We start from the raw sequence: 21,670 nt of genomic DNA, 5'->3' as shown, positions 1-21,670 counted from the left end.
CAGGTTAGGATAATTAGGCAAGGTATTGTATAACGATGGTTTGTTCTGTAGACTATCGAAATATATATATATATATATATATATATATATATATATATATATATATATATATATATATATATATATATATATATATATATATATATATATATATATATTGAAAGGGGGGCTAATAATTCTGACTTCAACTGTATTTTAGTGTGTGTGTGCATGCATGCGCAAGTGTGTTTGTGTAATAAATTCTTTTTTTTTGCTCTTTTTTATGCTTGCTTGTTTGTGCTATTGTAATTAGGAAATTAGCTAGGCACTGTAACACACTTCCCCCAAAGATGCCATTGTTAGTGAACGGTATACATAAAGATATTTACAGGTAAGCTGGTTGAAACTAGTCGTATATCAGTGTTGTGCAAATTCCCCTTCTGTTAGTAAAACCATTCAGACCCTTGAAATTTTGCAGAATTTTCCTTCTTTGTGTGATTTACGTGCTGTTTAGGGATTACAGAAGGGGCGTCATGCACTTGCTTTTCTTTTTTGTATTTATAGTAAGAGAGAACTGTAATACTCTGATTTTGAAGCTAACACTCGGTACTGTATCAGTGTGTTTGACAGCACAGAATCAGAGGCGGTTCTCTGTAGACCTTCAAAGAAATATGCTGCTCACACAGATTGTGTTCTCTCATTTGTTATCTTTTAATCCCCTCGCACAAGCACTCGTCAGTGTGGGTGTCTATTGCAAAGACAGAAAAGATCTTGTTTTCTATGGATGTGAATGTAGAAAAGGCTTGAGAATAAAATTATACCATTGTATTGTAGGCTACATTGCAACAGCAAACTTCACTGATGCTATGAATGCACCTATAAGACGCCTCTGTGAGCAGGTTTATTTTTATTTTTTCTCTGAAAACAGTTTATATAATAATGTATTAACATGATTGCCTTCAGCAATCACAACACTTAATTATGAAATGTAAATACGGATATTTTGTATTTTAAAAGTTGCATTTAAAATCCAATCAGCTTGTAAATATGACATCAATTTTGTAACACATGCACACAGTTCTGTTACAAAGATATATATTTTTTATGTGAATTGACATGACGCCTCTAATTATATACTGTAGGTTGTTTCTTTTCTTTTTCATTGTGCTTTATTTTTACTGCAATATAGTTACAAAATTTTAAAAATGTAACAGTTGTAGTAACACTAGACTATGTCACGTATGTATGTATGTATGTATGTATGTATGTATGTATGTATGTATGTATGTATGTATGTATGTATGTATGTATGTATGTATATATATATATATATATATATATATATATATATATATATATATATATATATATATATATACACACACACACACATACATTGGTCCCTTAACAAGTGGGAGGCACATATGCAAACTATTGTAATTCCTACAGCGTTCACCTGATTTGGATGTAAATACCCTCAAATTAAAGCTGATAGTTAAATGCATTTCATTTCAAATACATTATGTTGGTGTATAGAGCCACACGTGTTACAATTGTGTCAATGTTCCAATATTTTTGTACCTAACTGTATATATGGGGTTTGTTATTTTTTTAAACGAACAAATTAAGTCCCCCTAAATTTGGGTATAAAAAAACCCTCTGCTTTTTAATTGTATATTTGTCCATTCTCATAATTCTTCCTAAATCCCAACCATTCAATAAATGTTGAACAGGGTTGCATGTGTGACACCCCTAACACTCTTACTCGCATTCTGTCTCTTGTTCACCCCATATCTGAAGTCATTGCTAAGATCATTCTTTATCATTTACTAAACTTAGAGCATTGGTTATCCCCCTTCTTGTTCTTTTTCTTCCCTCATCTCTCTTTGTTTTACTATTTTTTTTTAGCAGATTTTTAGTTTGCATGCATGCTTTTGTTCATTTCTTTGTTTCTTTCAATGCTAAGCTCTACCCTTCCTGCATGCTTAAAGAGCAAAGCACCACGACGAACAGAGAGGGATGAAGTTGTCCCTCTTAGTGCCATTCCACAGCGCATTCTCAGGTTCACAGACGAGGTCAGCTCTGGGTAAGAGGCGCGTGATTAGCTGACTAAATCCAAAGATAAAACTCAACCAATAGGTAGTAAGAAAAGTGAACAAGTCAAAAATGAAAGTAGAAATTACTGAAAAGTAATAAGCATATATAACATCAAACTTATTCTCATATTAGTAATAGTAATTTGACACGAATTTGACACCCCCAGTTATTACATTAAGACTGAGTGAGTGTGATGTAATGTTTTTTGTAAGTAAATAGGATTTTTTTCTTTCTTTCTTTCTTTCTTTCTTTCTTTCTTTCTTTCTTTCTTTCTTTCTTTCTTTCTTTCTTTCTTTCTTTCTTTCTTTCTTTCTTTCTTTCTTTCTTTCTGTCTTTCTTTCTTTCTTTCTTTCAGTGATCTTCAGCCTTCATTAGACAGAGTAAGAAGTGCCAGCACAACTTGTTTGAGACCAGAGTCAAGTTTTCATTCACCTGAAAGGTAAGTGGAATTTCTTACAAATACTGTCGACTCATTTCACTGCACAGCCAACTCTGGTTAACTTTTAAACATCGTGGTAAAATGTGTTTTATTTTTATTATCCAAGCAAGTTATTTTATTTATTTTTATTATTCAAATTATTTGTTAATTAGTCAAAAGTACAACAACAACAACAAAAGATTATTTAGTTATTAGTGTATTGATAAAACTACTGCTGCTGCTGTAACTGCTACTACTACTACTACTACTACGACTACTACTGCTAATGAAAATTATTATTATTATTATTATTATTATTATTATTGTTATTATTGTTATTATTATTATTTAAATGGGTTTTTAAGTTATTCAGTTGTAATTTTACTGTATTTTGATAAAAGAAATGCAGCCTTGAATAGACTTAAAATGATAGCTCTCCCAAAAATGAATATTTGCTGTAAGTTCATTCATGCTCAGGTTTAATCTTAGATTTAAGTGCCATTGTCGGTATTTATTAATTTGTTTGGCTGAAACTGTGGTGGATGGATAATAAACAAATCACGTATTCAGGCAAAACAAAATTAATACCTGTGTCTTCTTATGATACACACAAAAGTCTTTTAAAATTAACTGGTTGGTTTGTGGAGGAAACTAAACAATATTTACTATTATTAATATTCACTATTACATTTCATTCTTAACCTCAGAAAACAGGAATGCAGTAGCCATTGACTTACATTTTATGAATCACCAAGTACCACATCTACAGCTAAATATGCTCTGTTTTGAGGGGTAAATAATCCACAAAAATGTTCATTCTTGGGTTAACTCTAGAATTTTTACCTTACATTATTTATATTATACGATATTTACCTCCTCTAAACTTTTATACACAAGTGTTCTGCAGCTTTCTTTTTTGCAATCTCAGCCTTTTAATTTTTCAATCCATCCTGGCCTTGAATTCCATAACTTTCCATTTAGCTGTCACATTCCTCCTTTTCTCTTTGTTTTTTTCCCCAATCTCCTTTGTTTTCGGAACAGTCATTTTCCATTTCACAGGCATTCTGGCAATTTGGATAGGCCAAGCTGTCAGATAGCTAACAAGAAAACCATTGATTGTGACAGGTGAGATCTCATAACAAACATCTTTTTTTTTAACTTCTCTATTTCTTTCCACATCTATTTTTGCTTATTCACTTTTGTTTGTAATTTTTGTTATTTCAGTAATTGCATGACATCATCTTCTTTTAATTTCTTGTTGCCCTTGGTCTTCTCTGCTGTGGCTGTGTTTAGACTTCAGCCCACCTCTATCCTGAGAGGCAGCAGGAGGAGGAGAGAGACCCCCCTCAGGCCCTTTGGCCAGACCAGCTTAGGGGGTTCCTGCCCAAACTCTCCTCGAGCTGACAGGTGCATGCTGGAGACCCCCTAAATCCCCCTAAACAGATAATTAAGACAAAGCTTACTTGAGAACTGCTTGTTATTCTGATGTCTTAACTGTCTGTTTCGTAAAAATGTTGTTTGCAGAATTTTGTGCTGATTTAACTGCCAAAATTAATTGATTAGCTTATTTAATTGACAATGTTAAAGAATAGTCCACAAAAAAAGGGCAAAAAAAACATCCCCAAGGCCTACCAGAATGTAATTTCATCAGTCAAGGAGAAATATAATATATATATATAAATATAAAATGGAGAAATATATATATATATAAAATGGAGAGAAGATTTTTTTCCCCACATTTCTAAACATGATAGTTTTAATGGTCACACTTTACAATAAGGTTCATTAGTTAATGTTAATTAATGCATTTACTAACATGAACAAACTATACACCATACATCTACTACTGTATTTGCTCATGTTAGGTAACTTTAGTTAATGAAAAAACAATAGTTTATTGTTAGTTCATGTTAACTAGTGGTGCATTAACTAATGTTAACAAGCATGGACTTGGATGTTAATAATGCATTAGTAAATGTTCAATTATGATTATTAAATGCTGTACATGTGTTGTTCATGATTAGTTCATGTTAGTAAATGCATTATGTAATGAACCTTATTGTAAAGTGTTACTGTTTTGATAACTCATTTCGGACAAACTGATTTCTTTTATCTTTGCCATGATGACAGTAAATAATATTTTAGTAGATATTTTTCAAGACGCTTCTACACAGCTTAAAGTGACATAGTGACAAAAAAGAAAAAAAATTGAATGAAAGGGGGGCTAATAATACTTTTTTTAAATATTTCCCAAATGATTTTTAACAGAACAAGAAAATTTTCACAGTATGTCTGATAATATTTTTTCTTCTGGAAAAAGTCTTATTTTTTACTTCGGCTAGAATAAAAACAGTTATTAATTTTTTAAAAAACATTTTTGGGACAAAAATATTAGCCCCTTTAAGCTATTTTTTTTTTCGATAGTCTACAGAACAAACCATCGTTTTGCAATAACTTGCCTAATTACCCTAACCTAAGTAGTTTAGCTAATTAATCTAGTTAAGCCTTTAAATGTCACTTTAAACTGCATAGAAGTGTTGAAAAATATCAAGTAAAATATTATTTACTGTCATTATGGCAAAGATAAAATAAATCAGTTATTAGAAATACGTTTTTAAAATTATTATGCTTAGAAATGTGCTGAAGCAATCTTCCCTCCATTACACAGAAATTGGAGAAAAAAATAAACAGGGGTGCAAATAATTCAGGGGGGCTAATAATTCTGACATCAACTGTATAGAGAGAGAGAGAGATCTGTGAGGTGTGTACTCATAAAATTGAGCTCCATTTGGTTACATTAGCTGGTAAAAAATTCTGGAATGTTTTCATCCAAGATGTTAATTTTCTTAGAGCTGAAGAAAGAAAGCTCTATACATCTTGCATGACCTGGAGTAAATAATCAAGAAATGTTCAATTGGTGGTGATCTTTGCCTTAAATTTTTCAATAATGTACCATTTGTTAACAATAAATAGCTACTGTTATATCACATTTCCACGCTAAATAAATAAGACCCAGATGCCAGATCTTGTCAGAAAATGTCAGTTTATCCAGGTATCAAAACAAGTCGGCCGAGTTTCCAATACCCATGTTAACCACTGTTCAAATGATGATAAAGAAAGAGCAGAGTTTATTGATTAATTTTAGTTGTGTATGATTCAATGCTCAGACTTTGTCTGACCAGGATAAGTCCAACAAGTGGTATTATACCACAAGCAACAGCAATGGAACATTACTGCTTCACAACCAGAGACAATACAGACCTTGAAATGGAAACATTGTCTTATCTCTTACTCTTGAAACCAAGATTATAACAATACGGAAAAAGGAAATAATAATGAAGCAATAATTAAAGTAAAATATAAAAATATATATAAAAACATTTAAATGACAAATAATAATCAATAATAATAATAATAATCAAAAAAGGATAAAATTCTATAATAATAATTATAAAAAATGACTAATGATTATATGTATTATTATTAAATAAAATAATTAGATGAAGAATAAGTTAATTGAAACAAACAAATGAATAGTTCCCTTTCGAAAGGGGAACTCCAATGCTATGTGGAAACTTCCACTATTGGGTTTTCGTCAGAAACCAATCATCTGAAGGAGTATAAAATCGGGCCAATAAAATGCCAATGAGTTGGCGGCGTCAGCATGCACAGCTGTTGTCAATGACAATCAATCATTCTATAAAGACACGGCTAGTGCAATGCTCGACATCCTTTTGAGCTGAAGAGATGGGGAACTCCAATGCTATGTGGAAACTTCCACTATGGGAAAATCTATGGAAAACGCCACAATGAAAGAACCTTACCGCATCCCTGGCGAAGGGTGTGCCACGCAGTAGAGCGAGCGCACCTACAACAGCGCAAAATGCATTCTTCCAACTTATCCCCTGGCCCTTACTTACCTTACCTACCTGTTCAGGTTTAGCTATATTTTTCAAGGAGTCGAAAATAACCCAGTGAAAAGGGATTTTAATATGACAGTATGTTGGGTAAGAGTTCAGTCCCGATAAGGAGGACGCTGCGGAGCTCACCTGCTACCCAAGGAGGGGAGACCTGGTGACAGCCTGTGGACTAGCCCCGAAAGTGAGGAGTTCATAATAGCGGATGGTTAGCGGGGAGGGAAGACACGAGCCCGCCTTAAAAAAGGGGGGACTAAACTGTGGTTGAGTGAGCTTATGGGATCGCCCGCAGGGGATCACACATAGCAGGCACCTATACCCAGAACGCAGACTGACCAGCAGTCATGCCAACAATGTAACGGGCCAACGTCTGACTCCACTGAGTCAGATGCTGGGGGCCTCGGAGGAACTCTGCAGGGTTCGCCAAATGGAAAACTGAACTGAGAAAGCTTAAAAGGCGCACGCATCTCCGTGTTAGGGAGAATGGCGCAGCAACACCCTTTCAACACCCTAACGGAATTGTTTCCTCAATCACCAAGGGTTACCTAATATTTAAAAACCCCTAAGTGGAAGTTTCCACATAGCATTGGAGTTCCCCCTCTCGGAGAACGAAGGGTTACTTAAGTAACTTTAGCGTTCTTTTCTTGAAACAACACACATAGGCTTGCTAAAATAATTCTCAGATTCTTCACTACTGTACATTATAGTTAAGATAAACTGTGAAAAATTCTTTTGAAGCATATTTTAAAAATCATATTAAGTTAATCATGTAAAATGACTCGTTTACTAATTAAACAATAATTTCATAAGTTTTCACAACAGAAAAATGTTGGAAACCACTGACAATCCATAATATGAAAAACAAATATTATGGCAGACATTGGTTGCAGGCTTCCAACATTCTTCAGTATATCTTCTTTTGTATTAAAAAAAAAGAAAAAAAAAAACACTGGTTTGAGTCATTACCAAAATGTAAAATATATTTATTATTTCATGTACCTAGGCTAAACTGAACTTACCATAAATATTTTGTATTTGTATTAACTAACTAAAAGAAAAGTAATAAAAATGAAATATAACTGAATGAAGTCTTGCACTGTAAAAAAATGCTTACATTTTTTTATTTTTCCTGGCATTTTTGGTTGCTAGTAATACTGTAAAATTGACAACTCCACTGTAAATTAACAGTTACAATTGGGCTGTAGTTTTACACTGCAATTGTAATAATTAACTTACACTTAAATTTGACAGTATTACTTGCAACCAAAATTGCTGGGAACACTGTAAATTTGACAGCATTTTTTACAGTGTGGTTCATCAAATTAGACAATAGTAACCAATTCAGTTTTTCTGCTTTTACAAGATTTTTATTCTTGTCCCTTAATGAAATCCCTCTCATTTCAGAGATCTTCCACACGGAGGACATTATTCTCCAGCAGGGACCACATCATTAGGGCGCAGGGGCCGACAGCTGCCACAACTCCCTGCAAAGAGCAGCAGTATAGAACAAGGTAAGCAATTCACACTTTCAATATTTCAATATTCTCACAAAATCATAACCGAAGCTTATTAGCATTCAAAATCATCCAAGCTCATGGATGTGTTTCAGTACTAGCCTTTATATATGTCAGATAATTTCATGACTCCTCTGTCCGAAGCCTCTTCATGTTCTCAGCAAGATCACTCATGTAGATCTTTCTACCTTACTCCTTTCTGTCTCTTTTCATGTCATTCCTCATTCCTACAACCCCATCTTCACGAAGACCGTATACCTGAGGAGAAACCTAACTCAGGTATCTCATACCATCCTCAGACTTTTGCCCTAAATATAATCAATTGCTTGTCTAAATAGATTGAACTTAATTAGTAGTTTGTTGTTGTTCCAACTACACAATATGTGAAACATCCAGTATGGCTTGTGTACCAGAAACTTGTTCGGATTCACAATCTTTAGCTGGTGTCTTAATGATACACCATCCTTAAGTAACTTGAAGAAGATAATAACTTGCTTGGACCAGTTAGACTTATTATATAATCTAATTAAACATTTAATAATTTCCAAAGCAAAAATTTAACATTGGAAAATTCCTTACTGAAAAAAACGAAACACAAGCCTTATGTGCAGTCAGGTGTTAAAAACACATCTGAAATATGCGGAACACATCTAAACGTATAGTTTTGGAACGTTTATTTCCTTATCTGTAAGTTTTTTACCTATGTGATCACACATGTCCAGAATTGGATCACACAATTTTCAAATGGAAATGTTCCAAAATCACATTCCACGTATGTTTTGACTATGTTCCACATATTTCACATGTGATTTTAACATTTGGGTGCAAATGTGAAGCTTGTGGTGTTTATCGGTAAGGGAAGGCAGGTTTAAAATATATTTATTTTGTTAACATATTATAGATCATCATCAGGGGTTCCCAAACTTTTCAGCTCGCAACCCCTAAAATAACTATCAATGCCAGTGACTCACAACCCTCAAATTCCTCTTAGGTAGTTACACATATGCAAATGTTGCTCATCAATAGGTCTATATAAACCTAAGCATATTGACAACACAAAAAAGTGCAGTTTAACAACCATATCATTATTATAGTCATTTATTAATTTGTTTAATTTAATATTAACCTCAACCATTAAGACTGGTGGACACAATGTTTTCAGCACAAGTCTATACTTGGTTTAATTTTTGGGACCGCCAATCAGAGGTCATCCTCAATGTTCATAAAGTTGACTTAAAATTTAACCTGGTGCTATAAAATAATCAGCTGCTGCTGAAACTATTGCTGTGTTGTTAATCTAACGTAAACACACCAATCTTATTTAAAAAAAAAAAAGCAATTTAAAGTTTTTTGTTTTTTTACTATTAACACTACTATCTTCTGTGGGTTATGGTTAAAACATGGTAAATGTAATAGTTTAATCAAATTATTTGACTTTTGGAAGTCACCAAGTGATGGATAAAGTGTGGTACAGAAGAAATTTGGATGTTTATTTTTTATAAGTCACTCCATAAATCAATAATGCTATTGTACTATTAATACTACTAAATCAAGAATTACAGAAAAAAAAATCACTATGCTTTTGGAAATTAACAAGGGGCGACGCGATGCTGCAGTAGGTAGTGCTGCTCACAGCAAGAAGGTTGCTGGTTTGAGCCTCTGCTGGGTCAGTTGGCGTTTTTCTGTGGAGTTTGCATGTTCTCCCCTCGTTTGCGTGGGTTTCCTCCGGGTGCTCCGGTTTCCCCCACAGTCCAAAGACATGCGGTACAGGTGAATTGGGGAGCTAAATTGTCTGTAGAGTATGAGTTTGAATGAGTGTGTATGGATGATTCCCAGAGATAGGTTGCAGCTGGAAGGGCATCTGCTGCGTAAAACATATGCTGGATAAGTTGACGGTTTATACTGCTATGGTGACCCCAGATTAAAAAAAGGGATTAAGCCAAAAAGAGAATGAATGAATGAATGAATGAATGAATGAATGAATGAATGAATGAATGAATGAATGAATGAATGAACGAACTATATTGTAAAAAACATTACTGGGGGAAAAACACGTTTTCAGTTTTAAAAAAAGCCTTTAGAAGTTATTTAAATATGTATATAGATAGGGTCTAATAACACGAATGCACATATGTGTATTTGGAATGTCTTTTGTTTGTATGAAAGAAAACATTATGGAAGCAAATGTAATGATGGGTTTTAACCTACAGCGGTTTAAACTGTAGTTCTGCCGAATGACTAAAAAGTTTTCAGTATGATGGTGAAAAACTGTACATATCTCGTCAAACCATCTTTCTGCAATCTTATATCAAAAACGGAAATACAGGCAGTTATAATAGCTAAACATGTGGGAGAGCGTTGCTATTATGAGATAGTATTGTATTGCCAATATGGAGCATTTAATTATTAAGATAAATCAAAAATAAATCACGGAACAATTGAAAATGAAATGATTTAATGCTGTATAAAGTGGTAAACATGAAAAGATAAAAATATCTGATATTATTGTACCCAGAATAAATGTTAAATAAGATACCTGAGACAGAGGGAGACAAAAACAAAAACAAAGAGTAGCCCCCAAAGACTGATAGCAGTAGAGTCAGAGAAGATAGACTCTAGAGCAGGAGAGGAGCAGAGCAGGAAAAGAGCCAGAGCAAAGTTTACCACCTATTTAGTATCTTTCTTGATCATGTGACCAAAGCCCAAATACTGAGACATACAAACTAATCCAATCAACATGTGGCCACATTGTAAAACCCCCGAAGTCCACACACATAGGTCCTGATCTTATCAGTGTCTGCCTTTGAACCTACGTATGAACCTTCCTGGTGAAAAAGACATATTTTGCAATAAAACAAATATATATATATAATATATAATATATAATATATATATAATTTGCACTCTTATACGAGATATTACCAAACTGACTAATCTAATGCATAAAAAAACAATGACTTTGGCTGCTGTCTTGCTTTGAGCTGAATTATTAAGCACTGGAGATTTGAATTTGTATGCATTTCCACTGAAAGGCTGTTTGTTGACAGATAAATTTGTCAATTTGTTCTCATTTAGTTTGAATTTACACTCTTTTATTTTACTTTAAAGGACACCATTTTATCTCCTGTTTCATTTGTCATTTTCTTTTCCTGTGTGTTTCCTTGCAGCTCTAGCAGTGGAGGAGCGGGCTCGTCAGTTGCAGATGAGAGTGCACTCGTATCGGCCGGGATCTTCTGCCAATTCTGCTCATGATCCAGAGGCAGAGCTTAAGAACAGGAGAGATGTGAGTCTTAACCTGCCTTGATATGCTGTAATGTTATGAACGCCTCTCAATATTTCTTGTCTAACATGTTTTAATTGCAGGAACTAAGTATATTTACTATACTACTGTCAAGGAAAATTTTACTTTTTCTTTCAAGACAAAATACATTTCAAGACAAAGTATTGTACAGTGCTCAGCAGTTATATTCATTAAAATAAGAGTTCTGTCACCTACAGTATCATCTTTAGGATTAGAAAGATAATATTTTTTAATTCAAGCATTATTGCAAAACACAAGGCACAACATTTTGACTACATTTAATATATATATTTTTAACATTTCTCTTGATTCTACCTGTTTATTAAAATTGTATTTAACATTTTCCCTAACATATTATTTAGGCCTACTAATGTTTTGACTGCAGCCTTAAATGCAATTAGTTCCCGTTTTGGCTTTGGCTTTCGACTGGCTAATCTAATGTATGTGCACACTTATATTGTTGTAAAGCATCCCATAAAAAAAACCAAATAAAAAGATACAACTGTGAGGGGTGTATTCATTTATGCTGAGCACTGGATTTTTCACAGCATTGCATTTCATTCATTTAGCAAAGTAAAAGAATAAAAAGTTATTGTAAACTTCAAAAAAAAAAAATTTAAGCTGATCATTTTTATTTATTTTTATGTACAAAATTACATGCTTTATTTATTCATTATTAATTGTGTATATCAGTGCATGAAAAGTTTTGGTAATTAAATCAATAATATTCTTGCAAATTTCCCAGACATGGGTTGCGGCTAGAAGGGCATCTGCTGTGTAAAAACCTGCTGGATAAGTTGGCGGTTCATTCCGCTGTAGCAACCCCGGATTATTAAAGGGACAAGCCGAAAAGAAAATAAATGAATTAATATTCTTGCTAAATATATTTTTTCTTTGTAATAAGTTTAACACTTTAATATTTGTTTAATTAATGTTTATTTATAAAAAAAAAAAAAAAAAGTACTTAATAATTTTTACATGAGTATTATATTAGTTGTGGGTTTCTATACTTGTACACAATTGCTTGATTCAGTATTTTGTCCTTCACTGATTAGATGTACAAGGACCAGCGGAGAAGCTGTGACAACATGTCTGCGAGGTCATCAGACAGTGACATGAGCGACGTATCGGCCATCTCTCATGCCAGCAGTGCCTCACGGCTGAGTGCCACCAGCTACATGTCCATTCAGTCTGAAAGGCCACACGGGAGAATCAGGTGAGCCTGGAAACAGAAACTATACAGTTTTTACACAACTGTGTAAAAATGAGCGAATATTAGAGTTAACTAAATTTGTAGAAGAAACTGATACATAATACATGGTTTAAACTGTAAGAATGACAGTTTGGATAGAAGCTACATCGTGAAAATGTAACAAAAACGTCTTACATGTAACAACTTACTGTAACACATCCTTCGATGTAAATAGAAAATAAACCACACCACTAAAGTTAACAATATATATATATATATATATATATATATATATATATATATATATATATATATATATATATATATATATATATATATATATATATATATATATATATATATTGTACTGTAATACTTTATACTGTAATTGAAGTCCGAATTATTAGCCCTGCTGAATTATTACCCCCACTGTTTATTTTTTTCCCCAATTTCTGTTTAACGGAGAAAAGATTTTTTCAACAAATTTCTAAACATAATAATTTTAATAACTTATTTATTTTATTTTTGCCATGATGTCAGTAAATAATATTTTATGATATATTTTTCAAGATGTATATATATATATATATATATATATATATATATATATATATATATATATATATATATTAGTAACTTTAGTAGCTACCTTTAGTGATGATTTTTTTTTCCTGAAGGTATACATTACATTAATTTAAGTTTATTGAAAAGATTTGTGGATTGAATTCTGTTTTAAAAAATTTTTGGTTTATTAATACTAAAAACAAGAATTGTAGCCATTATTAGCATCAACACTAATAAGGAATATTAAAAAATATAATTAAATGAGTACCTAACTGGGAATAATTTTTATTGATGTTGTGACACTGTAAAGAAAAAAAAAAAATTAGAGAATTGTTTTTGTTATTAATAGAATAAATTACATTTTGAAAACATATTGAAACAGCAAACATTCTCACATTGCAAAAATACTTCACAATATGTTTTTTTATAAGTTCAGAAGCATTTAAAACATCACCAGGCTCAAATAATTTAGATTGTAATGTACACCTGAAAAAAAAAAAAAATCAATAAAAAAAAAAAACATTTAATAGTTTCATGATATTCATACATATCAATACATATCGTATAATTGCTGGACTTTTACTTTCTTTAATTCTCTTCTGGGTTTTTTTCATATAAAATCTAATTTTGTTCTATCACCTCAAAATGACATTTCTTTGCAAAGCTTATTTATCTCCCCTCTAACAATAATAATGCTATATATATATATATATATATATATATATATATATATATATATATATATATATATATATATATATATATATATATATATATATATATATATATATATATATGTAAGATTATATGTATACTAAGGTTGCGGTGCTAATTCTTTTATATTAGCTTGATATTTGCATGCTAGATGTTTGTCTTTTGCATGACTTGCTGTTGTTGAAATCTTGAATTAGTTTCTGCATGCTTTTCTTATATTGTTTTCTGCTTGATTTACTTTTCTTGCTATCACTGCTTGTATTGCATGCATTCCTATTGAATTGGGGTCAAAAGGTCAAAGTCATTGGAAAGTTGTAAAGGAGAAGAGAAGAAAGAAAGGAGGATTTCGTGGGGGGTGAATGGGACAGACAACAGGAGGAGTTTGGGAAAGAGACGTTTCTCTGAGGAGCTTAAACGCAGACGGCACACGGTGGCTGGAGATGTGAGGTAACATGGACCAGATCCTCCTGTCCAAGTTTTCACCTCAACCACCACTGGATAAATCTTTATCTTTACAAACAAAACAATCTCTTCACTTTTAAAAATAATGGCTTTTATGATGTAAAAAACTCATTCACACCAAGCACTATAACTGTAAATATAAATACACACTTTTCAATAAGCTTTCATTAGTTAGTGTATTAAGTACTAACATAAACTAATAATGAACGATACTTGTACAGCACTTATTAATATAGTTCAACATTTCCTAATGCTTGTTCATGTTAGTAAAAACAATAACTAGCATTAACTAATACAACCTTATTGTAAGTGTTACCAATATAAAAATAAATGTGTTTGCATCCACACTAACAAACAATAAAATAGGTTTGTTTAGTTTTGGGCACCCATATTGTGCTACTTGCACATCTAGGCAGTCATTTTTTATTCATTTATTTATTATATTTTTATGCATTAAAATAATCAAACTTATTTAGGTATTTAACACAAAGGTGGTGATCAGAAAAACAAAGCAATTTCTTAACAAAATTTCTCACCTTACAAATGGCATGCAACCACAATCTATCATGACTATAGCCAGCTCTTTAAAATGGAAAAAGTGTGCACAATTACACCACACATCTGGACAAATGCCCAGCTATAGCACTCTTTACAGGCATTTGATCCTGAGTTGATGAATTACTGCTGCCATGACCACTGGAAAATCTCTATCAAATCTCTATTAAAATGTCTATTAAATCAAGTTGCATTTACCACTTGATGACATTATCGCGCAATACTCACAGTAAGTAACAATCACTGTCTTTTTGTGTAAATAGCATATTCCATGGTAAGACTTATTTAAAGTAAAAGGACATGGTGACAATAAAAAGATGATTAAAAAGAGATGTTTAAAATTTGTATTTTGTTATTTTGTAATATGTTTTAGTTTAGAAAAAGGGCAAAATGCATAAATATAAATGTAACACGAAAAGAAAACAATGTTATTTATTATTAATCTGTCTGTTTAGTCGTTACCCTGGATGTTCAAAGTTTGCCTTTAAAAACATCTTCGATTTTAACCTTTTTTTTTTTATTAGTGTACAGTACTTCTTCAAAGTTATACACACCACTTGGCATCCATCCAGAGTGCCTGACTATGACTCAGGGTGCTATTTAAAATCCTACCATTCTCACTTTTGGTGATTAATACATTTATTAGACCACTTGTCATCATACAGACCATCCAGAATTGTAAAATGAATTGATGTGGATTTTTTTCACTCTCAGTACCAATGTCAGTTCCTGACATTTTACCATTTTAAGTTTGTCTGCCTAAATTTGACAAAGTGCATTCAAATTTTCTCTGAAGTAAAATAAATAAATAAATAAATAAAATATTAAAAAAAAGACTGCAAGTAAATAACAATAATTGATTATTTGAAATGTGGTTTAAAAGTTTTGTTCTGCTTCTCTTTTAAAACAATAAATCCATGGACAAAGCAATAATTATATTTTGGCATTAGAAATGCAACTAATCAACTTTGACAAAAAAGCTTAGACAGTACTGGTTGAAAAGTTATACTACTGAATTTATTTATATTTGTCTGTTGTTATTGTACGTACTAGCAAAGCAGTTATCTTAGCCTGGCTTGAAAATAAAATTTGTGTCATTATGTCCACTAAAACTTGTTTAAGCTTTTTTAATCTGTTGAACACAAGAGGAGATATCTGAAGAATGTTGGAAAGCAGAGGCCATTGAAATCCATAGTATTTTTCACCATTCTTCAGAACATCTTTTGATATTTGTTCAACAGAAGACAGAAACTAGTACATATTTTTAAACCTATTGAGGGTGAGATAATGGTGAGGGAAATTTTTGTTTTTGAGGGAATTATCCCCTTTAGCAGAAGCTAAAAAAATATTTATAGTGTTTTTTTTTTCCTATACAACCTAAATATTCAGATTTATTGTATTCACCTTTCTACATCTTAAAAGTGTAAAATCTGAGAAAAGTGCTAGAGAGCAAAAAAACTTTACTTGACTATAGAGAAAAACTTTACACTGAGAGTAGGACTGTTTTAGTTCTTTACTCAGAAAAATTTGGGAGTCGCAAACATTCTGGCTTTACTAACCAGTTAAATCTGAAACTTTTCTAATCTGTTTTAATCTGACCTTTCTTTTCAAACAAATATGCCTGTTTGACATTAAATTATTTTGGATAGTTGATCTGCATAGTATGACATCATATATTCTATCTGAAAATATCTAAATATAATATTATAAGTACAGTAATACAATTTCTAAAATATGCAACTCAACATCTTATATTTGTTTTAAATTATTAATTTAAATTTTACCAAAATGAGGCTTCAAAAATTCTTACCATATACAAATGTACTTTATACTCTTATATTGTTTTGTGACAATTACCCTGCAACTGACAGATTATGCATGCTGTATTTGATTTCACTTGTTTTATTCTGCTTCATTCATATGTCATTCTGTGTGTGTTTGTGTTTATGTGTGTCCTGTGTATTGTGTCGTGTGTATTAGAGCCATCTTTGCATGCCTCACCTCATACTTTCCATGCTTGAATGCTGAGCCGGCACTGGATCCCCCCAAACCCAGACCCCTATCTGCGCTTCAGCCTGTGGAAGAGAGACCCACCTCCCAGCTCCCAATCCCCACCCTTCGTCCCACAGATAGAGGGTTAGGGTGTAGAGGTGATGGAGAAAGTGCAGTGGGACAGTCCTGCAGTACACTGACTCCATCAGAGACAGATACACGACAGCTCCTTCAAACCTCCAGGGGACAGCAGAGGACATGGCTGCGCTGCAATAGTGCACTGCTGTGTCATAATACAGACTGTTTGAACAACTAAATTAGACATGTTGCTATTTTAAACAATAGACTAAAACTAAGAACATCTTGAATCAAATGGACTCTTTAGTGGCTTGTAGACATTTTGTTGGCTTTCAGGCTTTTTACACTTAATAATTAAGCCATCCAAGGCGAGGCAGTGGCGCAGTATGTAGTACTGTCGCCTCACAGCAAGAAGGTCGCTGGTTCGAACCTCGGTTCAGTTGGTGTTTCTGTGTGGAGTTTGCATGTTCTCCCTGCCTTAGTGTGGGTTTCCTCCGGGTGCTCCGGTTTCCCCCACAGTCCAAAGACATGCGGTACAGGTGAATTGGGTAGGTTAAATTGTTCGTAGTGTATGAGTGTGTGTGTGGATGATTCCCAGAGATGGGTTGCGGCTGGAAGGGCATCCGCTGCATAAAAACTTGCTGGATAAGTTGGCGGTTCATTCTGTGGTGGCGACCCCGGATTAATAAAGGGACTAAGCCGACAAGAAAATGAATGAATCATTTAAGCCATCCTATCATGCAATTTTAGTTTAAATATTCAAAGTAGTATGGTAAACAATTTAAGGAGCGCATCACAGGTTGTCATTGGTTAAAAAATTAACCAATATGATGTAATAATGTAAAATTAACTTCACATCAGTAAAACAGGCTAGGCAGAATAGTCCTATTTACTTATGTTTTGTTGTTAAACTAAAAAAAATCTACATTTTCAATGCTGTAAAAGGTCCCTTATGAAACTGATGATAGTCAAATCAATCTATTGCTAGAAGATTTCAGTGGCTGAACAACAATTACGAGCGTATTACACATTCGAAAAAAAACAAAATCTACATCAGCTTTGCATGACTAAAAGACGTAACGTTACCTGTCTAAAGGAAATGCTTCACCCATGGTGTTATCCTTCATGCAGCGTGCAAAATTAAGTCTGATATGGATTCAGGATTTTAAAGTTTTGATTCAGCATTTGATTTTACCGATGTGATCGTCTTGTCCGCACATGTATGCGCGATGTGCATACACACGTGTACACGCAAATGACAGATCTGTATGGACAAAGATGTGCCGTTGTACAAATCTACATTTGTTGACAGACAGTTTGGGCTACTCACCAGAATTATCGGCCTGACATTATTTAATTGGATGAACATTTTTTAGTTTTATGCCTTAAAAAAATACATATAAATACATTAAGGTCATTTACTTTAATCAGTACTACTGGAATGTGAAGAGACTTTTAACCAGCACAACAAAAAATGTTTCTGAAGGCAATCACCTACTGCACCTTTAAATGCTAGTGTACTACTAGACATTGACAAGATTAAGCCACCATCCAGACACTTTATTAGGTGTGCCTGTCTAATGACAAGTTTATTTTTGTTTTTTTTGTTTGTTTGGGGAGGGGGTGGTTTTTTTTTACTGTTACAGGTGCGAATTACATTGACGATTGGCAGTTACTGTATGTTTGGTAATTTGCCTCAGTGAACCAAAGTTATATATTTAATTTAGTTACAATTTATTTATTAATCAAACTTTTGTTTTGAGTGAAATTGAGTGGTTCTCAATAACATTTATGACATTAAATAAACAGTGATAGGTTTGTATTCCTGCACCTATTAATGAATGGCCATGAAAGCAGTGTGAGCACTTATGCTGTCTATTGGTGCTCTAGAATTACCAGTTTCCAACTGCTAAATTAATATTTTCGGGACAAACATGTCAAACATCTTGGTTTGAGATTCTTTAGGGGGGATTAAGCCCCCATCCCTCCCCTAAACCCCCCACCCCACCCCACCCTACCCTAGCATGTAAACAGCCTTAAAAACACTTTTTGCTAAATGATTAATTAAAAGCTACATTTATAAATTTTGTATCCCAAAGAACTTATTTATGTTTAGCTAACTTTTGTAACATTTACGCAAATTGCAAATGTATCAGTTATATTAACTTGAACAATGTCCTGATTTATTTGTCAACATTTTTAAAAAGATTGATAAAAAAGTTATAGCTATGGTCAAATATGGCCAAATAGGTGTCATCTAGCTTTCTATTCAACAATTCATGGTAACATACAAAAATGAACTAAATTAATTTTCCCCCCAATTTCTGTTTAATGAAAACACATTTCTAAACATTATAGTTTTAGTAACTTATTTCTAATAACTGATTTATTTTATCTTTGACATGATGAAAGTAAATAATACATTACTAGATGTTTTTCAAGACACTTCTATATAGCTTAAAGTGACATTTAAAGGCTTAACTAGGTTAATTAGATTAACTAGGCAGGTTAGGGTAATTAGGGTAATTAAACATGTTATTGTAGGATAATGGTTTGTTCTGTAGACTATCGAAAAAAAAAAATAAAAGCTTAAATGGACTAATAATTTTGACATTAAAATTGTGTATAAAAAATTAAAATAGCTTTTTTTCTAGCCGAAATAGAACAAATAAGACTTTCTCCTGAAGGAAAAATGTTATCAGATATACTGTGAAAATTTCCTTGCTCAGTTAAACATCATTTGGGAAATATTTGAAAAAGAGAAAAAAGGGGGGCTAATAATTCTGACTTCAACTGTATATTCATTTATAAAACCCTTGCCAACCAGAAAAAAAAAAAAAACATTAAACATGTAGATTCAATACTTGTTAAAGATGTTTGATAATCTGTTTAAAAGTAGTTTATGCAAAATATGCATATTATCAAAGTCGCAATCATCTTGTCTTTATTATTATGCATACACATATTTTTGAATCTTGAGAGTGCTTCATGAGAGTGAAGTGATGTGGTGAGCAATAAAGTGATAAATCTGACTGATCGAGGTTGCTCTTGAGAATTTGTGTTATTTTGTTTTTTGACCAAACTTACACAGTATGTTGAAATAATGTTGACTGATTGTTTCAACATAATCATACATAATCGATTAACAACCTCATAGCTCATAGTTGGTGTATTTTAAAACAGTCATAATTCAAAATCAGTTTTCCTGTTTTTTCTAGACAATTAGAGTAGACGATTGAAGCAAATTATGATTTATTATAAGGAAGCTCGCTATTGTAAAAAATGGACAAGTTCTTCAGTCTGTCTGACTCATTCTACCGTGTTATGATTCAGTCCAATTTTATATAGAACCAGATGCTGTTTTCAACAACAGATGTGTATATTTTCTTTTCTATACTAGACTGTAAAAATAGTTGATTGGACTGAAAATCAGCTTTAAATTTGTGCAAAGTTTAGAATCGACAGTTTATAAGTTCTGTTGTAAATAAAATCAAAATAAAGCATTTAACACATCGAATATAATTTTCAACAGTTAGTGTCTCAGTGTTATGTTCATAAAGTATACAATACGTTAACTCTTCATCTGTGTTTTACTCTTCCTTTTGTCTGTCTTCAGTCGTCAGGTCAGAACTTCTTCTGGTCGGAGTATGCTGAAGAGCACAAGTGTTAGCGGTGACATCAACACGTCCGAGCGAACAGACGGCAGCCAGTCTGACACAGCTCTGGGAACAGTTGGAACAGGAGCTAAAAAACGCCGGTCCAGCCTCAATGCTCGATTCGTGGCTATTGTAGGAAACCGTCGCAGCCGGAGCACCTCACAAATCAGCCAAACAGGTTTGTGTCTTTAACTGTTAATAACACAAATATAGTTTAACAACAAACCTTGACACATGATTAAAAAAGATGTTTTATATATTATATATATATATATATATATCCTGCTTTGTCATCACTTTAGATACTAGGCTAGAGAATTGTTCAAATGCTAGCTCTAAAGTGACACTGGTAAAAAAGTAACCATTTCTGCTGTTCTGACGTCAACTGCAGATGTGAGTGAATGGCCAAAGAAAGTAGTTCCTCATACAAATGGGCTTTTAGACTCTCCGTGTTTGTTTTTTCGCAGATCGACAGCATAATCGTGTATAAAAAAAATCAAACACGGAGAGTCTAAAAATTCTTTTGTATGAGGAACTATTTCTTCTGCCAGTCCTTCACATCTGCAGCTGACGTCAGAATAGAAGAAACCATTGTTAATTCACAAATGTGACTTTAGAGCTAGTATTGGAATGATTCTCTAGGGTAATGTTATAGGGCTAAACGACATGAATTGTCATTACATTAGTCTACAGAGATTTCCCTGTACTTCTCTGTTGCAATCAGGATATCACAATAATTAACCCCAAAAAAGCCAAAGAAGCACAATCACTACCAGATTACTGTTGTTTTTGCGATAAGGAAAAATGCTAAACACATGCGGGCATGTGGGATCGACTTAGAATGCCACTCACCAATTTTATAATGTTTTATTCAGCTGTAGTTTGAAAATACGCTGATCTTTTCTCCTCTAAGGGCTTATTAGGCGTTCTCTGTCATCATCCTGTGGATGGACAATGTCAACTGTCTTTGTTCTGCTTAATGACAAGCTGATGAATGCCAACTCACTGTATCTCCGAAATTATAAATATTTAAAATAGGCACTATCCTTATAAATAAACTGCATAGATGCAATTTAAACAACTACATTCTCGCCTAAAAAAGTCTGTAAGTACATTATGTTGTCCAGCATATATATATATATATATATATATATATATATATATATATATATATATATATTGTATAGTAAATACAGTATAAAAACACTAACTTTAGCGAATTTACTATGAT

At 32.8% G+C, this 21,670-nt stretch overlaps 1 protein-coding gene and 1 long non-coding RNA gene across 53 annotated transcripts in view; both read left to right on the top strand.

Moving 5' to 3' along the window:
• The window catches only part of rims1b (regulating synaptic membrane exocytosis 1b), a 127,304-nt gene that overhangs the window by 84,291 nt on the left and 21,343 nt on the right, over nt 1-21,670 (top strand). For 15 of the 52 annotated variants that reach the window (XM_087236242.1, XM_087236241.1, XM_087236234.1 and 12 more), the window contains 11 exon segments: nt 293-370; nt 1,946-2,065; nt 2,432-2,515; nt 3,536-3,619; nt 3,788-3,901; nt 7,816-7,922; nt 8,175-8,204; nt 11,093-11,208; nt 12,282-12,442; nt 13,991-14,143; nt 20,400-20,617. In XM_087236242.1, the coding sequence (XP_087092368.1) occupies nt 293-370; nt 1,946-2,065; nt 2,432-2,515; nt 3,536-3,619; nt 3,788-3,901; nt 7,816-7,922; nt 8,175-8,204; nt 11,093-11,208; nt 12,282-12,442; nt 13,991-14,143; nt 20,400-20,617 (1,265 nt within the window). 52 annotated transcript variants of the gene reach the window in all.
• On the top strand, nt 4,289-7,334 carry LOC147846885 (uncharacterized). Its single transcript, XR_015476674.1, has 3 exons — nt 4,289-5,643; nt 6,046-6,337; nt 6,985-7,334. It is a non-coding gene; the product is annotated as an uncharacterized LOC147846885 (long non-coding RNA).

Source organism: Danio rerio, chromosome 1, assembly GCF_052040795.2.
Source record: "Danio rerio strain M-AB ecotype USA chromosome 1, GRCz13ab, whole genome shotgun sequence".
Classification (NCBI taxonomy): domain Eukaryota; kingdom Metazoa; phylum Chordata; class Actinopteri; order Cypriniformes; family Danionidae; genus Danio; species Danio rerio.
The sequence above is the reverse complement of the archived record's forward strand: the minus strand, read 5'-3'. Positions and strand labels throughout refer to the sequence as shown.